Source organism: Prionailurus bengalensis, chromosome C2, assembly GCF_016509475.1.
Source record: "Prionailurus bengalensis isolate Pbe53 chromosome C2, Fcat_Pben_1.1_paternal_pri, whole genome shotgun sequence".
Lineage (NCBI taxonomy): Eukaryota > Metazoa > Chordata > Mammalia > Carnivora > Felidae > Prionailurus > Prionailurus bengalensis.
Window position 1 is genome coordinate 70,180,032 of NC_057350.1, and position 26,357 is coordinate 70,206,388.

A 26,357-nucleotide genomic window follows, 5' to 3' on the forward strand; every position below is an offset into this window, starting at 1 on the left:
GAGAACTATCTGTGCCAGCAAATGCTCATTCACCGCACAATGTTCCCTGGAGAGTGGCTCTTTTCTCAGTAAGGCACTGTCTCCTCCATGTGTTCTTTTTACTGCTTCTGATTATACCAATTAGAAAGCTTAATGCAGGTGCTAATGTGTCTTTAACACTTTTCTTTAACACCTGCTGATTTCTGGTTGTTTAAGAAAATGGGTGTGGTGTGGTTTGGGGCAATCTGCAGAGGGCTGCTGTGAGAATAGCAATAAGGAGTAGAAAGGGTTAACCCAGATCAGAGGTATGGATGAAAAACTGAAAGGAAATCTAGATCCTACAGCCAGGGACTCTTCAAGGCCTGAGAATGGCATGTGAACTCCAACACATAGGTCAGGGGGATCTTTTCCTTCTCAAAGCTCCACAGACCTTTCTTTTGCTTGAATTTTGAATGGAGAAGTCAGCTCATGAAATGATTTCAGGGAGACAGGGGTACAGCAAAGTTCTAGGGAAAAGGGCACAGCAAGTGACTCATTGGGGCTCCTCTCCCTTCCTCCCTTTGCTGGTTTCTGTCTGCTCACGGAGAACTGTCTCCAGGTATTAAAGGCTGTCATGCAGGATGGGTAAGACTTCTCCAGTCATCCTTCCAAATCATCCTTCATTGCTGATTGGCTTGCACTGCAGGGCCAGAGTTGTGTTGGCAGGGCCAGTATTGCCCTCATTAAACAGGGAGTCCTTCACTTACCTTGTCCTTCCTCTTTGTCATCCACTACTCAGTGACCAGTCTAGCTCTCTACCACAGTGTTTAATTTCTTACCTTCCCTAGACAACTTGGTGAGTAGGTCTGATTTGAAAATTATTTCATCACAGCCCAAGTACTGGACCTTCCTGGGCACCAGCACTAGGATTCTGATACCCTATACTGCTGACACCCTGTACCCCACAGTTTGCACCAACTGAACAGCCCGCAGCAGAACACACAAAGCAGAAACCCTTGTTGCCCCCTTGCCTGATCTGCTGGGGCATTTTCATTGTGGATCTCTGCTCTTCCACCTGCCATCAAGATGGTTCAATGTTGTATTTTTTCCAGGAGCTGTTTCAAGTGAGAAACTGCTGGACATTCATAGACGTGGGATAAATCTCAGGTGGCACCACAAAAGCTAGGGCAAACGAGGTCAGGCCATCCCTCTGCTGTTAGAGCACAGTGGAAACCATCAGCAGGATGGCCCTCATTCCTGGGGAAGGGGCATTAGTACTCAACAGAGGTTACCCTGAACCTCCAAACCAGATTATCTGAGGTTGGAGAGAATTTCCCTTCTCATTTCCAGAGTTCTCATGGCTTAATAGAAGACCTGAAGCAGGGAGATTGACAGCTGGAGGTCTGGCCCACATGGCCAAAATGTCCACCCACCTGTGTGACCCTGAGCAAATCACTTTCTTGCTCAGGAACTTGCTGCTCTCAACTCTAAAATGAAGGATTAGCAGGAGTAAGCATTAAAGTTGCTTCAAGCTTAAGCTGTCTTTGTCTCTCAGACAAGGTAGCATGACAGATACTGGAACTGAACAGACCAGATTCAAATACTGATTTTGACTCTTCCTGGTGACTTTAAGCAAGTTACTCAACCTCTTTGAGCCTCAGTTTCCTTAGCTATGGAGTGGGATAATAATAGCAGCTACTTATAAGTCTTATGTGAGGAATAAAATGCTTAGCATACATTGGATTCTCATATGCTCAATAGAATCAGCTTTTATCATTAATATGTGTATGTCCCATTTTTATCAAAGACAACTGCTCCATTTCATTAGTTGTACTCTCATTTTATATCTCTCCCCAGCTTGATTTTTGAGCTCCTCAAGATTTAGAGCTCCAGTCTAGGTCTCGCTGCTGGTCCCCTGTTTGCTTACTGAACTTTGCTATCCCTGATTCCTCCTTGTAATGGAGGAGCAGCCAGCAACACAGGTTCTTTTCTACCTCAGGGCCTTTGCACAGGCCATTGCTGCTCCCTGCATTATTCTTTCTACAGTATTTCCTTAACTAGCTTCTTCTTGGAATTTTGTTCTCTGCTTAAACTTCAGCTCTTCATAATGGCCTGTCCTGACCACCTGATAAGTTCTTAAGACTTATCACAATTTGCATTTATTCTGTTTATCTATCTACTCTCTTGTGTCCCTCTCTTTCCATAGAATGTAACTGTTTCTGTCTTGTTCACATTTATATTGCTAGTGTCTAGCACTAGGCCAGCCACAAAGTAAGGGCTCAGTATATATTTGTTGGATGAATAAGTTAATGAATAATATGACATATTTACATGACACCATATTATTTATGAAGCACCTTCGTAACTAGGCTCTCAGTGTGAAGCCATATAAATCTCTGTGAGGGATAAAGAAATTGATTAGCCAGAGCCTGGCGATAGTTACCCCACATATGACAGCTGCCATGCAGAGTAAGAACAAGGTTATGGCAATGTGTGGGAAGAACCTTCATCCCAGTGGGATGGGAGGAAATGTATCAATATGGGAAGACTTCTTGGAGGAGGAAGCATGTGAGTTGAGCTTTGAAATGGGAGTAGGAGTTATCTAGGCAAAGATGGGGTTAGTATGGGCAAGCACAAAGGCATAGAGGTAGGAGAGGCCAAAGTCTAATATAAGATTGAAACTAATAAGTCAGTTTAGAGAGACACGGATAACATGTCCATTTTAACAAGGGGGAGATCCCTCTGACAAGGAAGTCAGGGGAAAGCCCAAGGGAGAAGGTGGCATTTAAATCTGACCCCTTAGCCAGATGACCAGGGATGATATCCAGGGTGGTTCACTGATGTGGCCCAAATGGAATCCAGAGGGATGGTCTGGGCTTCCCTCGGCCAGGGACCTAGGGAGGAGTTGAGGGAGCAGTGATTGGGAAGAAGTGGCATTTGGCTTCCTGAAGCCAAACCTGTAACCCAGGGTGAAGACCTGGTCTGACAGGCATTTTGCCCTGCTCTTCAGGTCCCAGAGCAACCCTTCACTTGAGGCGCTGGTATCCAATCCCTGCCCCCTCCCCCCAGGCTAAAGGCATTGAGTCTTCAGATCTACGAAACAGGGTTGGGATGATAATAGCAGCTAAGATAGAGGAGGCAAATCCAAAGGCCAACAAGCAGACAGATCAAGTGAGTGTGTGAATGAGCTGGAAGTGGTTTAAAGAATGGAGAGTTTAAGCCTCCTCCAAAGACACTTGAATGCATTACAAGCAATAGTAATAGCCTTGCCTAATAAAACCATTTTGGAGGACTGGGTTCAATAGTGTGCTGCTAAATTGTAATTTCTGTTTGGTGTTGGGGGCCACCAGGAGTAAAAAAAGGGTCAGTGGTAACAGGCTTATTCATTGGTTCTTCACTGCCCACCACTGAGACCCTCCACACCTGTACCAGTCAAACCTGGGAAAGCCCTTACACCATTCACAGTCTAATGGGTCAAGAGACAACTCTGGGGCATCAGATGTGTGCAGGGCCTGGAGGACCCAGAGATAACCCAGGACTTGCCCAGATATTTTAGATAAGCCTGCCAGGTCAGGTGCATGATAAGAAGCTTCATAATGATTTAATGGCAATTTAGAAGTTCCTTTAGAGAGGAAGCTTGGGAAGGCAGGTCTCCAGCAGGCGTCTGGTTTGAACACAGAATTGCTGTGTTGGGGAAGGCAGCCACCAGGCCTTTCAGGGAAAGCCTCTCCAGGCCAAGAGAGGAGGAGCTCGGTTTTGCAAAAAGAAGGCAGAGAAGTGAGCACAGAAATCCTCCCATGCTTGTGCTTCCAATAAATGATTCCATTTGAGAGGACATGAGGATAGAGAGAGAAACATGCTAGCATTTTTGGCAGGCTCCTATAGAGCATAGCTGCTGGTTGACCTTGCAAACATTGCCCTGATGGTATAGCTGTGTGCTACCTGTTTATGAAAGCATATCCTAGTCTGATTTAGACAACGTGAGTATCACTAAAACCACACTTAAAAGAGTCTAGGTATTGTCCTTGGATCACCTGGAGAGACTCCTGGGTCTCATCCCAGACTGATTTTCATCATAATATCTGAAAGGTTTCCCCAAATCAGCATTTTTAAACAAGTGTTCTAGGTGATAATGAAAGTGACTAAAGTTTGAGAAGCATTGGCATAAAGCAGCACAAATGCTTTTTTGAGATGGTACAAACTTTCATGAGTGAAAACAGCTCCAGTAACGTGTAATGAACAAAAGACTAAATGGTCTAGAACTGAGTACAAGAAATATCCAATCAATCATAAAGTATACATTTATGTCCTGGGCCTGAGGGCTCTGAGAGTCCATGAAACAGTTTACCACGCAGTTTACCACACAGTTTACCACGCACAAAGGGCAAGAAGCTGGCCCAGGGGTCCAGGTCTCAAGCCCCAGATGGGAAACAAATGGGGCAGAGGGGTAGTGAGCAGTGGCTGTGTTCTCTGTCTAAAGGAAGGGGTGTGGTGGATGGGCAGGGTCACTCACTCTCCTTTCCTCTCTTTAGTGGATTTAAAGGCCTATTTCTCCAAGCTTCGCCTTTCTACACTCCCTCCTCCCCATATACAACGCGGCCATATGTGCTGCTGATCATTTAACTTGGGCTAATAAATATTATTTAAAAGGTAAATAACGTAAAGTGAAAAGGAAGGCTACCTGTTTTATTCCAGAGTAAATTGGTTTACTCAAATTGCTCTCCATCAAGCATGCTGAGAGTAAAAGAGGTCTGGGGGCATGTAGGCTTGGGGCAGAGGCAGGCTGGGGAGCCACCTGGGGCTTGGGCAGCCAAAGAGCAGGGTGCAGACCCTGGCTGTTTCCAGAGTTGGGAAGACAGGGCCAGGGATGGGAGTGCGCCAAAAGCAACCTAAGATGACTTTGACATTTCCTATAATCATCTCAGAGATCAAATAGGAAGACTGCTTCCCTGCTCCACCCAATCTCCGTGCTAACACCCCACTGAAATTGCCCTGACCGATGGGACCGATGCCTCTTAGTTGCTAAATGGAAAAGTTCTGACCTCAGTTAATGACTTACCTCTTTGCAGCATTTGACACTGCAGTTCCTCCTTGAAATCCTCCCTTCCCTGATTTCTTCCCCTCTTGGTTTTCTCTAACCTCTCTGCATTTTTCCTCAGGCTCATCTACTTTCTTCTCCCATCTCTGAAACACTGATATTCCCATAAATTCTATCTTTGACTCAGGAAGTTTCTCTTCGTCTTACTCATTTTCACTGGGTGCTTACTCACTTCTGTGCATATCTACTACCATAGTTCATGAATGTATTCATTCAGCAAATATTATTGAATGCCTACTCTGTGCCAGTCACTGTACGATCCCCGAGTCAAAATTTGCAACCTGGATTTCTTTTAATTTCCAGGACATATATCAAATTGTCTTCAGAATTTCATGTATGTAGGAAATTGGTGGATGTATGTTTTAGGCTATGTTTCTTCAGATGGGGATTCAGGTATAAATTATTCATTAAGGGAATTCTCTTCAAGAAAACCTTTAAGGGAGTTGGAGAAGCAGAGTAGGGAAGAGGAAGGGCTAAGCAAGGATGTGGTCTCAGTTAAAGTCTAGCCAGAGACCGACTTGGAGAATGAGAAGGCTCTGCAACGTAAGTCACACTTCAGAGCTACTCCACCTTGTGGTAGAGGGTCTGAGCTTTGGCACCTTTGTAATAGAAAGGCACCCCCACACACCCACCTGGTGTGAGGTTGTCACTGCCCACGTGTCTCTTGGAGAAGTGTCATCTATCAGTGGCAGGGAAGTCTCCAGAGATGGTCTCAAGTGTAAGCTGATAGCTACAGCACTTTTAGAGCTGGAGGCTGGGCACAGTGGTCAATAAAGTGTCCCTGGTGGGATACTCACCGCATCTCTTATAGCAGCTAAGACTTACATAGTACAGATTATGTGTCTAGCACCATGGTAAGCACTTTATGGGCATTAACAAACTTAACCTTTAAGTAGCCCTGTAGTATAGGCTGTTAGTATTCCTGTTCATTCATGTTTTGCAGTAAAAGGGCTAAGGCATAGAGGTTAAAAGTAACTTGCCTAAAGTGCCTCAATAAGTGAATGATGGAGCCAGGATTCAGACCAAAGAAGGCTGGTTCTAGATTCCATTGCCTTAAGTGCCACCTCAGTGTATTGAGTCTTAACAAGCACCAGGCACTGTATTAGGCATTGGGGATCCAGCAGTGGAATCAATACAAAACTCCCTGCCCTCACTGAGGTTACTTTCCAGTGAAGGAAGTGGGACAATAAGTAAATAAATAAAATATATGATCCAGATGGTAGTAAGTGCTAAGGAGAAAAATAAGGGCAGGGAAGTAGGCAGTGCCAGGCGAGAGCCATAGCCTTGAATAGGGTGGCCCAAGGGAGACTTAATTTAGGCGGCATTTTAGCAAAGATCCAAAGGAAGAGGGTTCTCTGCTTCTCCTTCTGCCACTCCCTCTGGCTGACCCTGATTTACTCTCCCTCTGCACAGCTTCAGGGCAAGCCTTTTGAATCACCTGATCATGTTCCTTCCCTAAATGACACCCTTCAGTGGTTCTTCATTGCCCTTAGGATAAATCCAGCGCTCCTGCCATGGTATGAGATACATCCTGATTTGAGGTCTGCTTCCACTCCTGTCTCTTCTAAGAAGGCCTGCTTCTAACTGTGATGCCCAGGGCAAGAGTACAAATAGAAACCCACATACCCTATGTGTAAATATTGAAAATTAATATAGCAAGCTAACAAAATGTTAAAGAGTCTACCCTCTACTTTGACAAATGCATTTTCATAGCAACTTAGGAGGCCAACTTAACTTTTATATTTGTTGGACTGCTCTGAGTTCCATGCTAGAACTTGACAGTCCAGGGAGACTGACCCCCAGCCCATGGTCTGCCTCCCTTCTCTGCCCACTGCCCAGCTCTGTCTTTCTGCATGCGTGTGGACACCTCAGCTCACATATCCATGTTCTAGCCACATTCTTGTGTTTATACTGCTGGTATTTCTTGTCCTTGGGGGAACTGAACCTAGGAAAGAAGTACACGTGGGTCCAGGGAGTAGGCTAAGGGCCCTTTGGGCAGAGAATTTTAGGGTTTTAGGTGGTAGGAGCTTAGTCTAGAAGGTGGGTGAGGGCAACACAGACTCTATGGGGCAAGTTGCCTTGTTCCCTGGGGGAGAAAATGTGCAAGAGGAGGGTCAGAGCACAGAACAGGGCTCTCTAAAGCACTCAGAGCAGCACCCCCTCATAGCTCTCTGACTCTTACTCATGTGCCAAAACCAAAGTGAATTGCTGGAACTTTTCAATATGCATGCTCTCTTGTTTCTGTGGTTTTGTGATTTTGCACAGACTACAGAATGGAAGGGCATACACTTAGAGTCCTTGTGCTAATTGCCCTCATCTCCAGTGAGCATCCTAATCCAATCCCCCATCATGAACTCTTAACCCCCACCCCCGATCACAGGAACACCACATGTAGCAGCAATACGGTAGGGTGTAGTATGATATAGTGACCTGAGCGTGGGCTTTAAAGTCCTGGTTTTGACCCTCTGTTTAGCCTCTTAGTGGTCATGTGACCTTAGGCAAATTCCATGCCTCTGTTTCATTATTCCTTACATGGAGATAACCATACCAAGTTTATAAGTTATTGTGAGGATAAAATGAAATAATGGGTATCAAGTGCCTAAGCGTAGGCTCTGGCATAGAATAAGCATTGGTAAAAAGTTCTTTTCCCTCCCCCAACTATGCTTCTTACTTGAAACGAAACATACAGAGCACTTTAGGAGATAAGACTATTTTCATAGAAAGATGCCAATTAGATTAGCTCTCAGCACTCAGCCCCTGGGCATCTATCCCCATCTCCTGAGCTAGGGAGAATTTCCTAGAGAATATTAGTGCCTGATTTCCACTTTTAGTTGTCCGGAATTATTAGTTCATAGTGTATAGGCTGCTGCTGCTCACCATATTTACATACTGGGATAGTCACTATTTGTTGTTAGGGATGTGAGCAAAAGGACAGTTACAGCAGTGGAACCTGAGGGGCAGGGAAACAAGGAAGCTGGGCATCTCGAAGGAAAGGCAGGACCCACGGTCAGCTCGCAGTGCCTGACATAGTGGGCATGTAACAAGTGGAAGTCAAGCCAAACGAAGCTAAGAACAGTGAGAGAAGCCAGTAAACTCTAATAGAAAAATAGATAAGAGAACTCTTCAGGTAATCACAGGGAAATACTTATGGAACAATAAGCTATACCTGGTAATCAAAGAAATGTGTATTTAAATGTAATGCAGTATTTTTCCTAGAAGATGGGCAAAGATGTAAAAAGTTCAATGGCCAGGAGCACTTGGGTGGCTCGGTTGGTTAAGTGTCTGACTCTTGATTTTGGCTCAGGTCATGATCTCACAGGTTTGTGAGTTTGTGCCCCACAAACTCTAACAGTAGACGCTGTGCACTGACAGTACAGAGCCTGCTCGGGATTTTCTGTCTCTTTCTCTCTCACTCTGCCCCTTCCTCATTGCGTGTGCATGCACGCATGCGCACACTCTCAAAATAAATAAACTTTAAAAAATTAAAGAAATAAAAAAAAATCAGTGGCCAGTGCTAATGAGACAGTGGGGGGGGGTCTACTCTCATGCACTGCTAGTGTGCACGGCAAAGTTGATTTGCCTTTCTGTAAAGAAATAATGAGAATGATTAAATAAGTTAGGATATAGGTATAAGATGGCCCATGTGTCATTAAATGTAATAGTTTTAAGACATTTTAGATATGAGGAAAAAACCTCTGTTGCAGTGAAAAATAGAACACTATATAGTGTTGAAAACCTCATGCACAAAAAAGACTAGAAGGAAATAGACCAGAGTATTGTAACTTCTTATCGTGAGCTTCTCTTATATAGGTCTTTGACTGTTTTAACTTTTCTATAAATTAGCAGGTGTTTCTCTTTTAATGGGAAAGAAATCCCATACATTAAGAAAAGTCACATTGCTTTCAGACAATAGGGCAGAGAGAATGTTTTATGGACGGCTCTGGCGACTTGTTGACTCAGTACGCGTCAAAGAAGAGGCAACTTCTTTCCTTTGGGATACACGCTTTGGGGAGAAATAAAAGACTCAGGTTTCCTCTCTTGTTTAGTCTAGTCATTTGTAGCAACAACTTGCCTGGGGAGTTTCCTGTCAAACTGGGAAGCCTAAGTGAGCTGCCTTATGCTTGAGACAGACACAAGGTCACAGGAGCTGTGGTCTCTTCACCAGTCTGTGACATTCTCAACGCTGGTTGAGATTTAAGAGGGGGCTTTGATTCCTTTTGTGGCCTAAATCCTCCAATTGTGGCCTTACCTCCAGTAGCTGTAAGTGATTAATAGGCGGTGTTACTCCTCTGTGGGTCACACAACAGGCACAGTGGTTTAAGCAAGTGCTATCTGGGTAATAGGAAATTAAGCAAAACACCCTGAAGCAATGCTACACCAGTATGTATATAAAAATGTGAACTGGGGCACCAGGGTGGCTCAGTTGGTTAAGTGTCCAACTTCACCTTAGGTCATGATGTCATGGTTTGTGAGTTCGAGCCCTGCATCGGGCTCTGTGCTGACAGCTCAGAGCCTGGAGCCTGCTTTGGATTCTGCATCTCCCTCTCTCTCTGCCCCTCCCCTGCTTGCACTCTGTCTCTCTCTCTCTCTCGAAAATAAATAAACATTAAAAAAAATTTTTAATGTGAACTAACCAAAATCTATTTTGAGTTATAAAATAGATACATACGTTAAGCAAACCAAGACGGATGGAAGGAAAGACCCCTAACTACCAAAACATAGAATTGCTTCCAAACTGACATGTTGTAACTATTTTTGCTTTCATTTTTTTCTTTGATTTCTTAGGAGTTATACTTAAAGTCCAAGTGCTTAAATAAATTTTGCTACTTAATAAGTTATATAGCAACATCTTGATTCACTTAGCCTAATTACTTTTTGGTGTTCAAGATGGTCACTGTCACTTCATCTGGCCTTGATTTCAAGAGTAGTTTCCCCTCTTTTAACTTCCTGAAACATATCTTTTTACATCCTGACTGGTGTAATGGAAGGACGTGAGACAACTGGACCACATCCCAACCAGCCCCACCCTTGGCCATCTAAGAGTAATCCGCATGACTCAGCAACATGATTTTTTAGAAGCCAATACACATTTTAAACTACAAGTAATACATTTTTTTAATGTTTATTTTATTTATTTATTTTGAGAGAGAGAGACAGACAGACAGACAGACAGACAGAAAGGCATAGAGAGAGGGAGAGAGAGAATCCCAAGCAGGCTCCACACTGTCAGCGCAGAGCTCTATGCAGGGCTCAATCTCACAATTGTGTGATCGTGACCTGAGCTGAAATCAAGAGTTGGACACTCAGCCAACTGAGTCACCCAGGTGCCTTTACAAGTAATACATTTTAAATACAGTGGTGGCAAATATATGTTATCAATGCTCTGTGTACCATTGCTAATCCACTGGTCAAATCAGCCTAGAGCCCACTGAGGAAAAAGATGTTTTGGCCCACTTTGAGTTCAGTGGTAAAGCATACCAGTGTCTGTATTGAGGTAGGCACAGGGAAGGTCAGAACTCATACCAAAAGCTTTTCATGTCATGTTTAAGGGCAGTAGGGTCCTTGTCTTTGAAGAGCTTGTATTCAAATGGGGAAATCATGATTCATGCCAGGAGCAAGAAAAGGAGACAAAAATTAAAAGAAAATCAAATACAACTCTGAACGCTTGCACATAAACATCCCAACAAGTACGACTGACTGTAGGGAGGGCTGAGTTACGTGTTAAGTGCTGGAAGAAGCCAGAATGCCCTAGGTCAGATGGGGTTAATCTAAAGGTTTTCTGAGGCAGTGCATTTTGGGTTGGGTTAGAAGGCAGCCAGGAAACATGGTGTGAAGCTGGAGGGGTCCAGGTGAAAAGGAAAGCAGCTTTCTGGATGCTTTCTGACTGCATTCCCCAAAGTCTTAGCCACCCAGAGTGACCATGCCTGACCTCTGACCTCCCCACAGTGAGGACGTGTGCAAACGTGGCTTCACCGTCATCATCGACATGCGGGGCTCCAAGTGGGACCTCATCAAGCCCCTCCTCAAGACGCTACAGGAAGCCTTTCCAGCTGAGATCCATGTGGCCCTCATCATCAAACCCGACAACTTCTGGCAGAAACAGAAGACCAACTTTGGCAGCTCCAAATTCATCTTTGAGGTGAGCCAGACCTCTCTCTTAGCACCCCCTTTCCCTTCTCTTCTGCTACCCACACATTTCTCACTTCTGCTTCTCCACTTACCCTATGATATGCAGGATGGCAGGGGCTGATATTTCAGGATTTGTTGGCTACTGTGGCCTTACCAGTAAGTCTTGGAAGGAATAAAAGCCCAAGAGATTGTCCTGGGCTGTCAGCCAGTCTGTTGAAACTGCTGACCCCGGCTGATTTGTGGCTCCTGACCCATGGGCTGCATGCTCTCCCACTCGCCCTTTCTGAGGCAGGCTGTGGTCATTAACGTGCGGATTTATGTCAAGCCTTTCCCCTTGACTTTCTGTCTTCTGCCTGGGGCTGCCCTGGGGTCTTCCCCCTGCGCACTCCACATCACTGAGTCCCCCTCTCTGTGTCTGCCCCTCTCAGACAAGCATGGTGTCCGTGGAGGGCCTCACAAAGCTGGTGGACCCCTCCCAGCTGACCGAGGAGTTTGATGGCTCCCTGGACTACAACCACGAAGAGTGGATCGAGCTACGGCTCTCCCTGGAGGAGTTCTTCAACAGTGCTGTGCACCTGCTGTCACGCCTCGAGGACCTACAGGAGATGCTGGCCCGGAAGGAGTTCCCCGTGGACGTGGAAGGCTCACGGCGGCTCATCGACGAGCACACGCAGCTCAAGAAGAAGGTGCTGAAGGCCCCTGTGGAGGAGCTGGACCGGGAGGGGCAGCGGCTGCTGCAGTGTATCCGCTGCAGTGACGGCTTCTCAGGGCGCAACTGCATCCCGGGCAGCGCTGACTTCCAGAGCCTGGTGCCCAAGATCACCAGCCTCCTGGACAAGCTGCACTCCACCCGGCAGCACCTGCACCAGATGTGGCATGTGCGCAAGCTCAAGTTGGACCAGTGCTTCCAGCTACGGCTTTTTGAGCAGGATGCCGAGAAGGTAGGAGGGGAGGCAGCCAGACTGAAGTGGGGCTTGTGTGTGTTGGGAGTTGCTGCTTAGCTTTTTAGGGGAACTTACAGAGGCTGCTGGTCCAACTTCCTGATTAATAATACTTTTGTGGAAAGCCTTAAAAATGTGCCTACTGGTTTGGGATGATTTATTTGGTCATTGATCACTGACTTTTTTTTAAAAAAAGTTTTTATTTATTTTTGAGAGAGAGAGAGAGAGAGAGAGAGCATGCAAGCGAGTGAGCATGGGAGGGGCAGAGAGAGAGGGAGAGAGAGAATCCCAAGCAGGCTCTGCACAGTCAGCACAGAGTCCGATGCGGGGCTCGAAGTCACAAATCATGAGATCATGACCTGAGCAGAAACCAAGAGTCAGACACTTAACTGACTGAGCCACCCAGGCCCTGATTGTTGACTCTTTAAATCTCCCTTTATGTAGTGTTTATTATATGCCAGATACTGTTGTAAGCACCATGTGTAAATTAACTTATTTTAATCATCTCAAGAGTTGTAAGGGGTAGGTATATGACAGTTATCCCATTTTATAGATGAAGAAACTGGGAAGGCAAATAACTTGGCCAGACTGAGAAGTATGATGTGATTGTGAAGTCCACACTTTTGCACTGTTGGATGCTGCCCCTCTCAGGACATGCAGTGAGTGGTTAAAGCCAGCTAAGCCACAAGAATAGCAATACTGTTACCAGTCACAATAACACAACTTAGTGATTATTGTCCTGCAGTGTCCTTTACCGTTGACAAAGCACTTTCACATACAGAGTCTTATTTAATCTGTGCAGCCCTTTGATCCTTTGAGGTGGGTGGTGGTGTTTCTGCTGATATACGGGAAACGGGTGCTCTTTGATCCTGGGGCTGTAATGGCAGACTTGACGTATGAATCCAGCTTTCTTCCGTTTGAAGTACAAGGTTCTTCCTTCCATACCACTGCTTTCTGGAGGATTTTCCTCAGCTGCTGTGTACTTTCTCAAGCAAGACCCCACTTTTCCAGCAGTGAATTTTCAAAGCTTTCCCCTTATCAGGGGACATGTGAGAAAGTGAAAAAGAAAAATATCATATAGTGCTTCTTTGCCAGGGATACAGAAGTATCTTCTCTAGATTCTCTCCAAGCTAAAGAAGAGAGTTTACTATTATATGCACTTTAAGAAGAGTGAAATAGGTTTTCCTCCTATCAGTGTTCTGGGGATAACTTCTATTCAAATGCATAATACCACTCTTAGGCATACCGTGACGTTGTGGTAACCTGTGAGTTTTATAGACAGCATCTGATGCAGTGGTTTTGTGTCTTTTAAGATCCTATATTGAAAATGTCCTTATGTGTTTGTAAGTAATGAAATCGGGATATAAAACTATATATAATTATCCCAATTTATGTGAGAGTGCCAACGTAGGTATAAATGGACAAAATTCATCACAGTGCTAATAGTTTTGATTTCAAGGGTTTATGGTTATGGTTGATTTAATTTCTGTATAAATATTCTTTTTTTATATAAATTTTTTCATTTTTATTTATTTTGGACAGAGAGAGAGGGAGAGAGACACAGAGTGTGAGCAGGGGAGGGGCAGAGAGAGAAGGAGACACAGAACCTGAAGCAGGCTCCAGGCTCTGGCCTGTCAGCACAGAGCCTGATGCAGGGCTTGAACCCATGAACTGTGAGATCATGACCTGAGCCAAAGTCAGATGCTCAGCTGGCTGAGCCACCCAGGAGCCCCTCTCTGTATAATTATTCTGTGCTTTCTAATCTTTTATAGTTCATAATCAGATGAAAACCAATATGTGTAATTTTTAAAGATTGCACAGCCCCTTTCTACAAAAGGAATTTTGAATCTCATTTAAGCCAGTTTTTGGAAGACATATGTAGGAGAGTTTCTTGCACAACCTTAGGAGCTGTGAGGTCTCCCTAGCCTTCCTGAGGGCTCCTTGCCCAGTGGCCCAGTGCCTGGTTCCAGCCCTGGCCTACTCTCCTCTAGGAAGGGCCCCTTGGACTACAGAGTCACTGTCACCGCTCACCAAATGATGAGAGACACCAGGTCAGAAGCCAGATGCTCTGTGAAGCCAGAGGCAGGTACTTTGGCTCCTGTAACCAATAGTGGAAAGATCTGGACATCTCCTTTTTACTTGCAGTCTCTTCTGCTCTGGGGCAAGGAATCTGCTTTATAGCCTGGCCTGGGTGCCTGTTTCAGTGAGCCAGGGTCATAAGGGGAGACGGAGGACTCAGGTCTGCCGAGAAGTGTTTTGTTTTAGGCACTTCCCTGCACCCGTGAAGCTCAAGGATATGGGAAGTCTGCATAGGGCACAGATAGCGCCTGTCTCACAAACAAAACACACAAAACAAAATAGCTTAACCTCAGAAGTCCCCAGGTAGGGAAGGCTGACCTTCTAGAGTCAGCCAAGCACCAGTCAGCCAGGCAGTAATTTCAGCCACACATGTATCTTCTCAATTCATGCTTGATTCTTTCTCTAACCCAGAGTGTGATTTTCTCAAGATCACACTCTTGGTTAGACAGAGCTAGTATTTGGTCTGTCTCCAAAGCCCAACCTAACTTTTAACCCAATAGCCCTGCTATCTCTCACTCCCAGGACCTGCCTCTTGCTACCACTGAACACTGGCTGTTAGCCCCTTAGCCATCTGGCCCATGCCCTGATGATTCTGGGGACGACCTCAAATCCCACCTTCAAAGGCACACTCAACAGCAGGTGCTTTTAACCTTTCTGTGCTATGGACCTCTTTGGTCTGGGGAAGCCTGTGGACCCTTCTCAGAGTAACATTTGTAAATGTACAAAATAATATATATGTACATGTACACACACATATGTGTATATACACACACATATATACATACATATCATACATATATATAATATATGTATATGTATGTATTACACACACACACATAATGGCCTTGAAAAATAATTATTGAAGTACAGTTATTACATTTTTTTAAAAATAGCCACAACTTGAATACTTCTTTAGGAACATTGTTAAATAACAAGTTCTATTTGAAGTCTTCTACCTACCATAATTTTGAAGTAGTGATGAGCATAAGTGACATTTCAGGGCAAAACCTGATGTGATCTGAGTGTGTGTTTCTGTTGATGTCAGAGGCACAAGTATTGCTAACATTAATGTAGTTTGCTGCCTACATTCATAACGGAAAGGAATGCTATATTTCAGTTACATGTTAGTGACAATAAGGGCATATTTTTTTCCTGTCCAAGTACACAAGCCCTGAGTTCTCTGCAGAGACTCTAAGTTTAGGATCCATGTTCTGTGGTGTATTCATACCATAGAAAGAAGTATGTGTGTGTGGCATGTGTGTGGTGTGCTTGGTGTGTGTAGAGGGGTAGGGGAGACAATATAAAAAATGAAACATGGAGTGAAAGGAATGATGGGAAGAGGGCAGCTCAGGAATGTTTTGATATTGAGTCAGTGGTGAAAATGTTGCTCAGGCTTGACCCAGCTGCCACAGAAAATGTGCTCGGTGTGGGGCAGGAGAGAAAACAGTCCTTTTAAGTTGCTTCAAGATTAATTTAAAATATCTGTGCAGAATCAAGTGCTCAGCCCTTGACTTATTTGGTGTTTTTGAAAGGGGATGAAGAGGGTGGTGGTTTGGGGTAAGGGTTGTCTGCGTGGATCCACATCTAAACAAGGGTGGGAGGAAATAGTTACTGCATGAGCCATGTCCTAGCCTCCCTTCTGGTGGGAGTCTTGTCGGAGGCCTGTAATTCCAGATCTGGGAAACTCTTAGCAAATCGAGGAGTCTGGTGATCACCCAGCTCCTACTTTTGTAAAGAGGTGAGTGCTGGGTCTGTCACCTCTGGCTCTGTGGGGTGACAGCTGTTTCCTAGGGCTTGAATAATACGTGGTACTCCCCATTTACCACCTGGTCTTGGGGAGTGAAGCCATTTCTCATCACTTTCCTCTGACCCCTGAAATGATCCTTCCTCATCTTGGGGGTGGTGAGGAGGGAGCCATTTTCTCTGCCAATTAAACACTTAGGGAGGAAGGACTGTGTTCCACGATAACTCGTAAAGTAGGCCGCTATTCATTTAATGAACTTCTGTGAGCAGTTGTCATGATCCCCAAACAAGGCACTTGGATAAAGATGAGTAGGCTAGAATTTCTGTCCTGGAACAGCAAGCTGTCACAAACTGCTATTTATTATTACTTATGTCTGCTGTGTGCACCCCATGCCCTAGGCACAACCTCCATGATTGGGGGTTTTTAGAGAAGAGGGAATATTGCAGCTCGGAAATGTTAGGAAAACCTTAATGAGCAATTTGTGGGAGGGCTGGGCAATTCAGAGGTGATACAAGTAGTGCACAATGTGTCTTGTTGGAAGATGAGCAGCACTGCCTTGGTCCTGTGCTCTCTAGCCTGTAACTAATGGGCCTGTCCTCCACTGTGCTCACAGAACACAGGCGGGCTGTCCTCATTAGCCAGGTGCAGATTACGACTCTCTTCGCAGACCTGTCTCACAGCTGATTGCCCCCACAGCTGCAGTGGACCTTGTATGATGGAGGTGTCTGCCCTGCAGTCATATCCCATTACCAGAGAGAAGGGAGGGCTCTTCCCCAGTAGGGGGCGGTTTGTGGTATTAATGTCGTTAAGTAGCCTCATTCCATGTCCTCTTGCTCCTCAGTGGAGGATCCTTCCTAGCTGCTCCCCTCCCTTTCCTGGGTGCCTAGGGCACATCTTAGAACGGCAGAACTGGAAAAGACCTTGAGATCAGAAAGTCTACCTCCCACACACTGTGGGGAACCCAGCCTTGTCGTCATGATGACAGCCATTGTGACCTCATGATGCCCACCAATGTACTGATGCCAGTGACATATATCAGAAACTACTGGAGCTGGGGCTCCTGGGTGGCTCAGTTGGTTAGGAGTCTGACTTCGGCTCAGGTCATGATCTCATGGCTCATGGGTTTGAGTCCCGTATCGGGCTCTGTGCTGACAGCTCAGAGCCTGGAGCCTGCTTTGGATTCTGTGTCTCCCTCTCTCTCTGCCCCTCCCCCGCTTGTACTCTCTCTTCCTCTCTCAAAAATGAATACAACCTTAAAAAAAAAAGATAAAGAAAATACTGGAGCTGCCGCACCATCCAACTTTCCAGTCTGCGGAAGGCCCACAATCTTCCAGTCTTTGCAGGAAACAAGAGCCTCAAAGGGTTCCAGTGTATAAGGGACTTAACTGATAGAGAAACCTTCATCTACTCCTCTTCTGAATAAAAACTGATGTCTACCCAGGAGGCCCATGCTCTAGTCTTGCCCAAAGCCATTCTAGAAAGGAGTATATTCCCACTACCTTGTGGGAGAATTCCCAAAAGAGGGAGGACTAAGCCACTCTGCAGGGCTTCCAGTACTGGAATTATGCTTATTATTGGTTTATGCAGCATAGTGTGTTTGTTTCATGGGTAAAACAATGCTTGGGACGTGCTCAAGACCACAGTTGGAGTGGTATTTAGGTGCCCACCTCCTCTGTAACCCAGGCATCTGCTCAGACGAGACCTTTGCATTTGCTCTGATGAGACTGGCCTCAGTGGTCACCTGAGCCTACCCCTCACGATGCTGCCTATGGGAAAGCTCCCTTTGCAGAACCTAATTCTAAATACCTTCCTGCATCTTCATCCTTGCATGGTGGAATTCTGTTTACATGCAAGGGTGCCATCTGGGCTGAAATGGAGCTGTGTGAGTGGGAATTCAGATTGGTTCTGAGGTGCCACTTTGTCAGTTGGGAGACCTTACACACGTCTTTAATCTCTGACCACTAGTTATGCTCCCAACAAAACAAAGATGAAGAATTTGGGCTAACTCAGTTTCTTTTAACTTTTCTGCTTCTACACCACACTATTCTTACTACTAATACTCTCTCTTTGTGAAAGTGCCTTTCAACGGGAGAAGTGTGGTGGTGAGGCATGTGTGTGGCTGTCGTAGTGGTGGCATTGTGGTAGAGAACAGGTTTGTAAGGGAACACATCAGAATCTCCAAAGTAGTTTGATAAAGACCCCCACCCACCTCAGTCAATAGTGCCTGTCATTCCTCTTCCTTTCAGACTTGCCCTACTAATGATATCTAAGCCTCTTTATAGCTCAGCAATTCTGTAAACATTTTTGCCTTTTTGTTATTCATTCTTCCCTATATATCTACAGTAGGCTCTTCTCTCTTCAGAGTTATCACCTTGGCTGGTGATGGAAAATAAGTCTTTCTCAGCAACTAAAACCATCATCTGTCGAGTTCTGTTCTTGCTTTAAAAAAAAAGCGGGGGGGGGGGGGTCCTGAGCTGCCCGGGCCTGTTATGAAAATCGAGTGGGGTGATGTGTGGAGGTACCTGGCACCAGATTTCCCTTCCTTCTTCTTGTGGTGGTTCAGTCATGGCTTCCTCTTCAGTCACTGGGTGCCTGCCAAGACCACACAGAGTGTCATCCAAGCTATCTTCCCAATGGACTTGCTCCAGATAATTTTTGGTAATCCCTAAATGAAACAAAATTGAGGATTGAGTTGTGAGAGAAATTGGCAATTAGGATGTAGGTTCATAGGGGTCCCCAAAGATCACTAGGTTGTGTGGTGCCCTGGCCCGAGGCACAGAGAGGAGCACCTAGGTCAAATGGGGGTCATATGTGATGGGTCCAGGTTTGGGAAGTTGCCACAGGAAAGGTCTCTTCGAAAACAGTCTGTCCCTGAAGCAGCCACAGAGGAAAGTGATTCTCCCAGGGGGATGGGATTGCCCCCTCCCCATGTACCTTATGTATCTGAGATACTTGTCACCTTCTGCTTTGCATTATAGCTAAAAGTGTATTTGTCTTATTCTCCTGCAAACTTGGGGCCAGAAACACTTCCTACAGTCCATCCAAGAAACACATCTATGTATTTTGATTTTCTTGGAGATCGGTGCAAAAAAAAAAAATAATGTTACTTTCATGTTACTATGAGAAAATATTTATGGGGCCCGCTGGGGGAAGGACATCGCAGCAGGCATCAGGGCACTGTGCTAAGGGTTACATGCTTATTGTGTTTTGCTGTTTGTATGTCTGTTAACCACATTAGCAATTTAGGACATCCCCAGGATGCCCTGTCACTGGGCAAAGTATCCACTGCTGTTTCCTGTCCTCTCCCTCCAAGGTATAAACATTTCTGATCATTCCCCAGGGCCCAAAGCAAGACCCAAAGTCTTATCCTGCCTGGAGCAATGAGAACCAGTAAGGCCACTTGTGGAGAAATTCCTCTGCCTCTCCTCCCTGCCAGACACTGGCTGTTTCTCTTTGCCACACGTCCAAGCCCCACACCCCTCAAGTCAGCAGCGAGCATGACTCCATAGTCATTTGTCAAACTGAAGTGCCATTGTAGCAATTATAATACATAATATTTTTTTTAAATGTCAGTTTTTAAAGTCTTCTCACACTCCTGACCTTAGAGGTTTTGTGGTCCAGCCCTTCCTTTTACATAAAAATCTTTGACCCAGAGTAGAGACCCACCCAAAGTCATCCAGTTGGTGGTTCATCATTTGGTCTCCCATCTGCTTTGTGTAGCAGGCCAGGCAGGCGTGAATATGGGCATCGTTTCGTGGGTGGGAGAGCTGAGGCTTGGTGAGGTTGGGAAGTATGCCTGGGAAAGAGTTGGGTGGGCAGTGTAAGAAGGTGGCCCTCTGCTCTGAGGCTGGGGCTACTCCCCTCCTCCAACACACACACACACACACACACACACACACACACACACACACGCTGACCTTGCCCTGCAGGGGAAGGGGTGCACGGGCCAGCTAGCAACCTAGGAGGTGGCTGCAGGGGCTGGGGAGGAATGGAGGTGGGGGTCCTCATCACTGCTGTCGTGAAAGGGAAGGCTCTGGACAGGTCTCCAGGGTACATGTGGCCAAGTCTCTGTGGTTCACTTGCCTGAGCCCTTCTTGTTGAGAGGATGGCTTCAAAAAGCTGCAATCTTGAGGCAGCCAGAGGGCAAGGTCTTTACTTGGCAGTTTGTAATTTCCTGCTTTTTTGGAGAAAAGCTTCATGCCCTCTTGTTCCTGCCCTCCCTCCTCCTACGGGAGCCTAAACCACCACCCTCTGCACCCCCCACTGCCTGGGCTCAGGGTGAGGAAGTGTGTCCGTATCCCGCCCCAAGACAGGACACAGTGTCCTGTATTATTTCCAGCCTGCCGGTCCTGGGAATCTCTACTTACTTTTCTCATTTCCTCCTCTTGAACATTAGAAACATTAGAGTCCAAAAATAATCCAAGTCACAGTGTTCTGCAGAGTGCATGTGCAAGTGTTTTCTCTCAAAGCTGTTTTTCTCCTCCTTCCATCCTTTCTGCCTCTCCTGCATTTTCAGCCCCAGTGTATACAGAGGTCACAGGTCTGCAGGAGGCCTGTGGGTGTGGAGAGCAGATTGGAGGAAGGACTGGGAGGAAGTCTAGGCACAGGGCGGAGGGGTGGAGCTCCCTCTCAGATCTCCCAAGGGGTGAGACCAGACAGCCCTATGTAAATAGCCTGCATATGTGGCCTCTACTTATAAGTGGACCCTACAGAACTGTGGACCCCATAGTGGCCCCTTGGAATCGAGAACATGGACACTACGTTAAAAATGTTTCTGTCTGATTCTGTCTGTAGCAATTTAGGTGAGCTAGAAACAGAAGGTCCTGATCAGAGACAGAAGTTGTGTGAGGCACAGGAAAGTAACTGAGAAACACTCACTGATTCACTCCCTTGTCAGCTGACATTACATGTCTACTATGTGCCAGGTCCTCTGCTAGGTGCTGGGGACCCTGTCTCCCACCCAAGCACTGGGTAGAGAAGCATAGGGAAAATCAGGTTCGGCATTGATGTGATTCCTGATACCTTATGAGAAAAGGATGGCACAAAAATAATACCCACTCTGGTGGTTAGAGCCTGGTTCAGTATCTAGGTCTGTGTTGCTTTCTAGGGGGGAATTAGGGCTGGGGTGCCTAGAGTGTTTTTGGGAAGACAGTGGGTGGTAACCCAAGGAATAAAGGTAACAGGTCAGCTCTGCCCCAGTAGGGGAAGTGGAAGGAATGTCTTAAGTACTGTTCTTAAAGAACAAAAAGAAATTCAGGTATAATTTGTTAAGTGAAAGAACAAACTGAGTCTCTACAGCAGGGACCAAAACACCTTCCTTCCCTTTTTCTTCTAGCCTACTTCCCTGCACCCCTCTCCTTCCTTTCCCATCTGTGACCTCTCTCCCCTGTGCCCTCACACCCCTCCAGCCTGCACTCATGCCACTCTTTTTGCTTCCATTCTCTCTGAACCTGTTGCTTCTCTTCCCTTTTGTGGTCCTGCTTCCTTCTGTGGGTGGAGCTAAGGCAGAGCTCCGTGTGTGGTGCAGACCTCCTCTGGAGGGCAGAGAGAGCAAAGGCCAGAAGACCCAGCAACCCTTATAGAAAGAGCACTGGCTTTGCAGTCACAGAGACCTGGATTTGAATCCCAGCCCAACCTCTTGCTAGCTGAATGGCTTTCTGTGGCCAGGTTATACTGTGTGAATTGTCTCTTTATCAGTAAAATGTAGATTTTAATAAACGCCTTAGGATTGGTAAAGAAAATGTGTATACAGCATCTAACATGCCCAGAGCCCAGTAGGTGCTCGGCAGATGGCCAGTTTGTGGAGGTAGACTCAAGGTGGACCATGTGCATAGATGGGATCAGGAATGGAAGAGAGGCATGCGGAGGCCTGCTGGGGCCTGGGGAAGGAGGGCAGAGAGTATATCCTCATTCACAGCAAGGGCGCTGGAGCAGACAGTGGGCAGCATGTGACAGCAGAGTGTGTAGGCGAGGTAGGTACCTGGTGCGTGGAGAGACCAGGAAGGGGTCTTGAGGAGGAACTGGTCAGTGAATAATAGCTACTAGATCTACTGCTAGTAGAAAGGAAAGGAAGTGGAAGCATGTGACCAGGATGGCAAGATCTTAGAACACTGTTGCTGAAGGTAAGCCAATTAAATAACTGCCAGATATTGCGCTGGGGCAGGCCACCGGCAGATGGGCTATGGTCAGGCCTTACCACGTTGGAGCAGGGGGCGCTGGCAAACAGTTAGCTGCTGCATAGAGAAAGTCTACCGAGGTGCCTATCCTGGCTATGTAAACAATGCAGATGGGGAAATGTTCAGCTGAACTTGGGGTGCAGAAAGAGGGAGGAGCATGAGCAAAGGCATGGCAGCCCCAAAGTACAGGGTGGGTTCTGGGAGCACCCCTTCCCAGAGAGGCTGGAGCTCAGGCTCTAGGACAGTGTCCCTGGGGCATGGCTCCCCAGGAGTTACAACTGGGGGTCTACTCCCCGAGGAACCAGGGGCCATGGGGAAAGCTGAAATTTGGTGAATAGTTCAGGCCCTGCCAGGATCATCTTAGAATGCTAGAATCTTTGAATCAGTGGGTCTAATCCTTTACTCAGGGCTTCTCTGACACGCATCCTCTAGACTCTCTGCTGAGCATTTCCTGGGTGGAGGAAGCCACAGCTTTGTGAAGCAGCCTGTTTGTTTCATCATTACACACCACTGTTTGTTAGAAAGGCCTCCTGCCACCAGACCAGCATCTTTCTTTCTGGAGCTTCCACCTTGTGGTCTCAGCTCTGCCCTAGAACCCCCCAGAACTAGTTCCTTCCGTCTCCTGGACAACAGCCCTCTGATGACTTGAAGACAATCCTCATGGACCTTCCCAGTCTTTTTTGCTCCAGGCGAGCTCCCATCACTTCTTCTGGCCTATTTTCACTTGATATGGGCTCTAAGCTCAGTGTGGCATTCCTGGGACCAGTTTTTCAAATGTGAAAAGGGATGGGGAGGGGTCTGCAGCTCTTGATCCCACTTCTACAAGTGAGAGAGATTTTGTGTGTGTGTTTTGGGGAGGGGTGGTGGTGCACTTGTTTCTTGTAGTTCAGGTTAGCCAGTCTGAAACTCCAAGGTATGCCCACCCAGAGAATTACATCCTCTCATTCAAACTGAATGAGGCACTATCTCGTATATGAGTAGAAGATGATGTCTTTTCACACGTATGCATAGAGAGGCTTTTCTAGTATGGAAATATTGACTTGACAGGATTCTGGTGCCCTGAGTTAGGTGTGCCCAGATCAGGGATGTTCATTCCTATGTCCCCTGGCGTTCCCTGAGGTCATTCCTAAGCAGAGCCAAAGCTTTGTGGTCTTATCTTGGAGAGTCAGAAAACTCATGGTAAAACACCCAAAGGAACATTAATTCCCTTGGAGGAAACCTGCCTCTCCTGAAATCCCAGAAGGCTTTTCCCCATGTTCCCCATTTCACCAAGAAACTCCATTCTCTTACTCTTTGGCTCACCTCCCTTCTCAGAGAGCCTTTTCTAGGACAAGAAAGTCCCTGCTATGGGGATGGTTGCTGATGTGGTGAGAGAAGACATGCCCTTTCTTGGTACAGAGAAAAAGGGATGTTTGGTTTTCTCCATGCAGATCAGGTAGACCAACTGGTCCTACCTTAGAGTGGTGCTTGTCTTGCCCTAGGAGGTTTCCCTGGGAAGCTGACCCTTGTCATGAGGTGTCAAGAGGAGGTGCAAACCGGAAGGGACTACAATGGGGAATGAGACTGGACTTGGGCATTTGGGCCACACCTTCAGGACATCCTTCTCTGTGCTTTGCACAGCCCTACCGTCTCCTGCCTTTATACCAACCTCCCTCCCACTCTGCCTATTGAAACCCTACCCTAGCTGAAGGTCTGCTCAAACACTGCTTTACTCATTCTTCCCTCTTGGAAGTGTTCTTTCTGTCCTCTGGGCATCTTCCTGTAGCCATTATCCATTCCCCTCAAACTGGACTATTCCAACCTGTATTGTGATTTTACGCTCAGAGGCCTCATTCCTCCCAATATATTGCAAATTCCTGGAGGTCAGGCCCGGTGTCTTAAGATACTTCTGTGTACCCCTGAGGCACACAGTCAGTACCAAATCAAGAGTGGACTGTGGCACAGTCCATGCTCACTGGGCTGCCTGATGGAGCAAAACTTTTGTGAGCATTCTGAGCTGGCACAAGAGCACCACCTACTGCTGAGTGGTTTCAAAGGATGCCACTTAAAAACTGGGGTTTTAGTAACTTTCATCTTGCAGTGCAGAGAGAGATTGGGAGGCAGGACCCCCACTTCTGGTCTTTTTATACTAATCCAAGGGTGAGCAGATGAGGTGGCAGTGGGAGTGGAAAAGAGAGGGGCAAACTCTGGAGACACTCGAAAGGAAAGGAAGTGGGACCAGGTGACCTACTGGATGCTGGGGAGGAAAGGGAGCTAAGGTAATGACCAGGCCTTCACCTCACGACAGTAGGATTGGGGGCTGGGGGTGGAAAGAAATCCCAAAAAACATTTTGGGAGAAGGATGGGTGACTAAATTAAATTTAAATTTCTTTGAAGGCACAGAAGCGTGACAGGAGTGGTGATCAGGCTGCTAAAAGCATTATGCCGTGAATGATCCCATTACTACATTTCTGCCCTGCTCACAGGGACAAGGGCACTAACTGAACCCAGGAGTTCTCCGCAGGCCTCTGCATAAGATTGTTAAAGAAATGGAGGGTTTTCATAAGAGACTCTTAAATACTGAGAACAAACTGAGGGTTGATGGGGGTTGAGGGAGAGGGGAAAGTGGCTGATGGGCATTGAGGAGGACACCTGTTGGGATGAGCACTGGGTGTTGTATGGAAATTAGTTTGACAATAAATTATATTTAATATAAAAATAAATAAATACAGGAAAAAAAAAAGAAAGAAATGAAGGGTTTTGAGGAGTGATTAGGCTCTTCATTCCCTAAGTTCTTCCTGAGCATCTGCAGGGTGTGCTCTGCCCGGTGGGGTCTGGAAGCAGGAAGCATGACCAAGCCTCTCTTCCTAGATGTGCCTGAGCCTGGCTCCTGTGCTGCACCTTGCCTGCCCAGACCCCACTGCCGAAGCTGTGGGAAGAGGGCAAAGAGAAAAGGGGGAGTGCCAGGTTCCTTCCTCAGCTGGAGCTCAAGCCCACCTAGCACACACCCCTGCAGCACAGCAGCCACCCTCTTCCCTCAGAGGGAGGGCCACCTCCTCCTTAGCGCATGTGGAATTTTTTCCCCAGATGTGCAAGTGATTGGCACAGCCGATTTTAGGATGCGTGGGAGGACTGGATGAGAACATCCAGCAGACGCTCCATTTTTGCAGTAACAATAATAGTTACCATTTACTGAGTGCATCCTGTATGCCAGGAACAAGCATTAGCTCATCTAAATTAACTTGCCAAGGGCCAGATCTCAGTTTATGTCTAAATTTAGCTTTGGGATAAAGTTGGGCACTCTTTTCTCAGCTTGGATTAAATAGAGTTTGACCTCTTCAATTCTACATTTTGGGAAGTAAGTGAAGCACATTTTCTCACTCGGTTGCTGAGAATATTTTATCAGCATCTGTGGTTCAGATGGAAGGAATTTGGCCACTCAGAGTCAATATCCTGGGGCTGCCTAGGCTGACTCCTGGCTTGGTTGGTCCTGTTTCTCCTCTGCTTGACTTGCTGGCTCCTGGATGACCGTTCCTTCCCCAGAAAGAGGGTACTGTGCATATTGCCAGTGCTGCAGGGAATTTGGTCCATCCAGGCAAACAGACTGGAAATGAAAAACACAAAAAAAACCTTATTTAAAGTCTGAAAGCATTTACATTAATTGTGGACTTGGTGAGACTTTTCACTCCATCACTTAGCATGAGGAAGGCATGAGTGAGGACCATGGCCTTTTAAGGCCTAACGTGATCATGTGCTTCTCTAGGCTGAGCTACAGCTCATTTTCAAGGGCAGTGTGTGATTTGAGCAGGAAGTTTTGCAGCCTGAGCTTCTCTAATCAGAAAGCAACTACTTTTTGTGACTGCCAGCTTATCCTGCTAAACCCAGGGGAAATAGAACGGGATTAACATGCATTCAGCATCTATTATGTGTTATATTCTGTGCTGGGCACCTTTAATACATTATCTTTACCTCCTCCTTCATATTTGACCCAGACATTGAAGGGGTTGTAAGAACAAGGAGTGTGAGGGGAAAACAAGGAGGGAGTGGGCATGGAGAACCCTCAGTCGGTGAGAAGTCTGTAATGTGCTAATTGATTTTGTTCTGTGAGATCAGGACTGGCTCGGACTCCCCTTTGCAATGAGGTAAATCACGGTCTTATCTGGGGACCTCAGGGTAGACACCCAGTCAGGGTTAAAAACAGATTTGACTGTTTTACTGCCCTTTACTGGTTCCCTGCTGCACACTGAATAAAG

The 26,357-nt window shown here is 46.3% G+C and overlaps 1 protein-coding gene across 20 annotated transcripts in view; it reads left to right on the top strand.

Moving 5' to 3' along the window:
- The window catches only part of KALRN (kalirin RhoGEF kinase), a 677,424-nt gene that overhangs the window by 223,093 nt on the left and 427,974 nt on the right, over window positions 1-26,357 (top strand). For all 20 annotated transcript variants that reach the window (XM_043594359.1, XM_043594361.1, XM_043594360.1 and 17 more), the window contains exons 4-5: window positions 11,003-11,195; window positions 11,614-12,126. In XM_043594359.1, coding sequence (XP_043450294.1) covers window positions 11,003-11,195; window positions 11,614-12,126 — 706 coding nt within the window. The remainder of the gene's footprint in view (window positions 1-11,002; window positions 11,196-11,613; window positions 12,127-26,357) is intronic.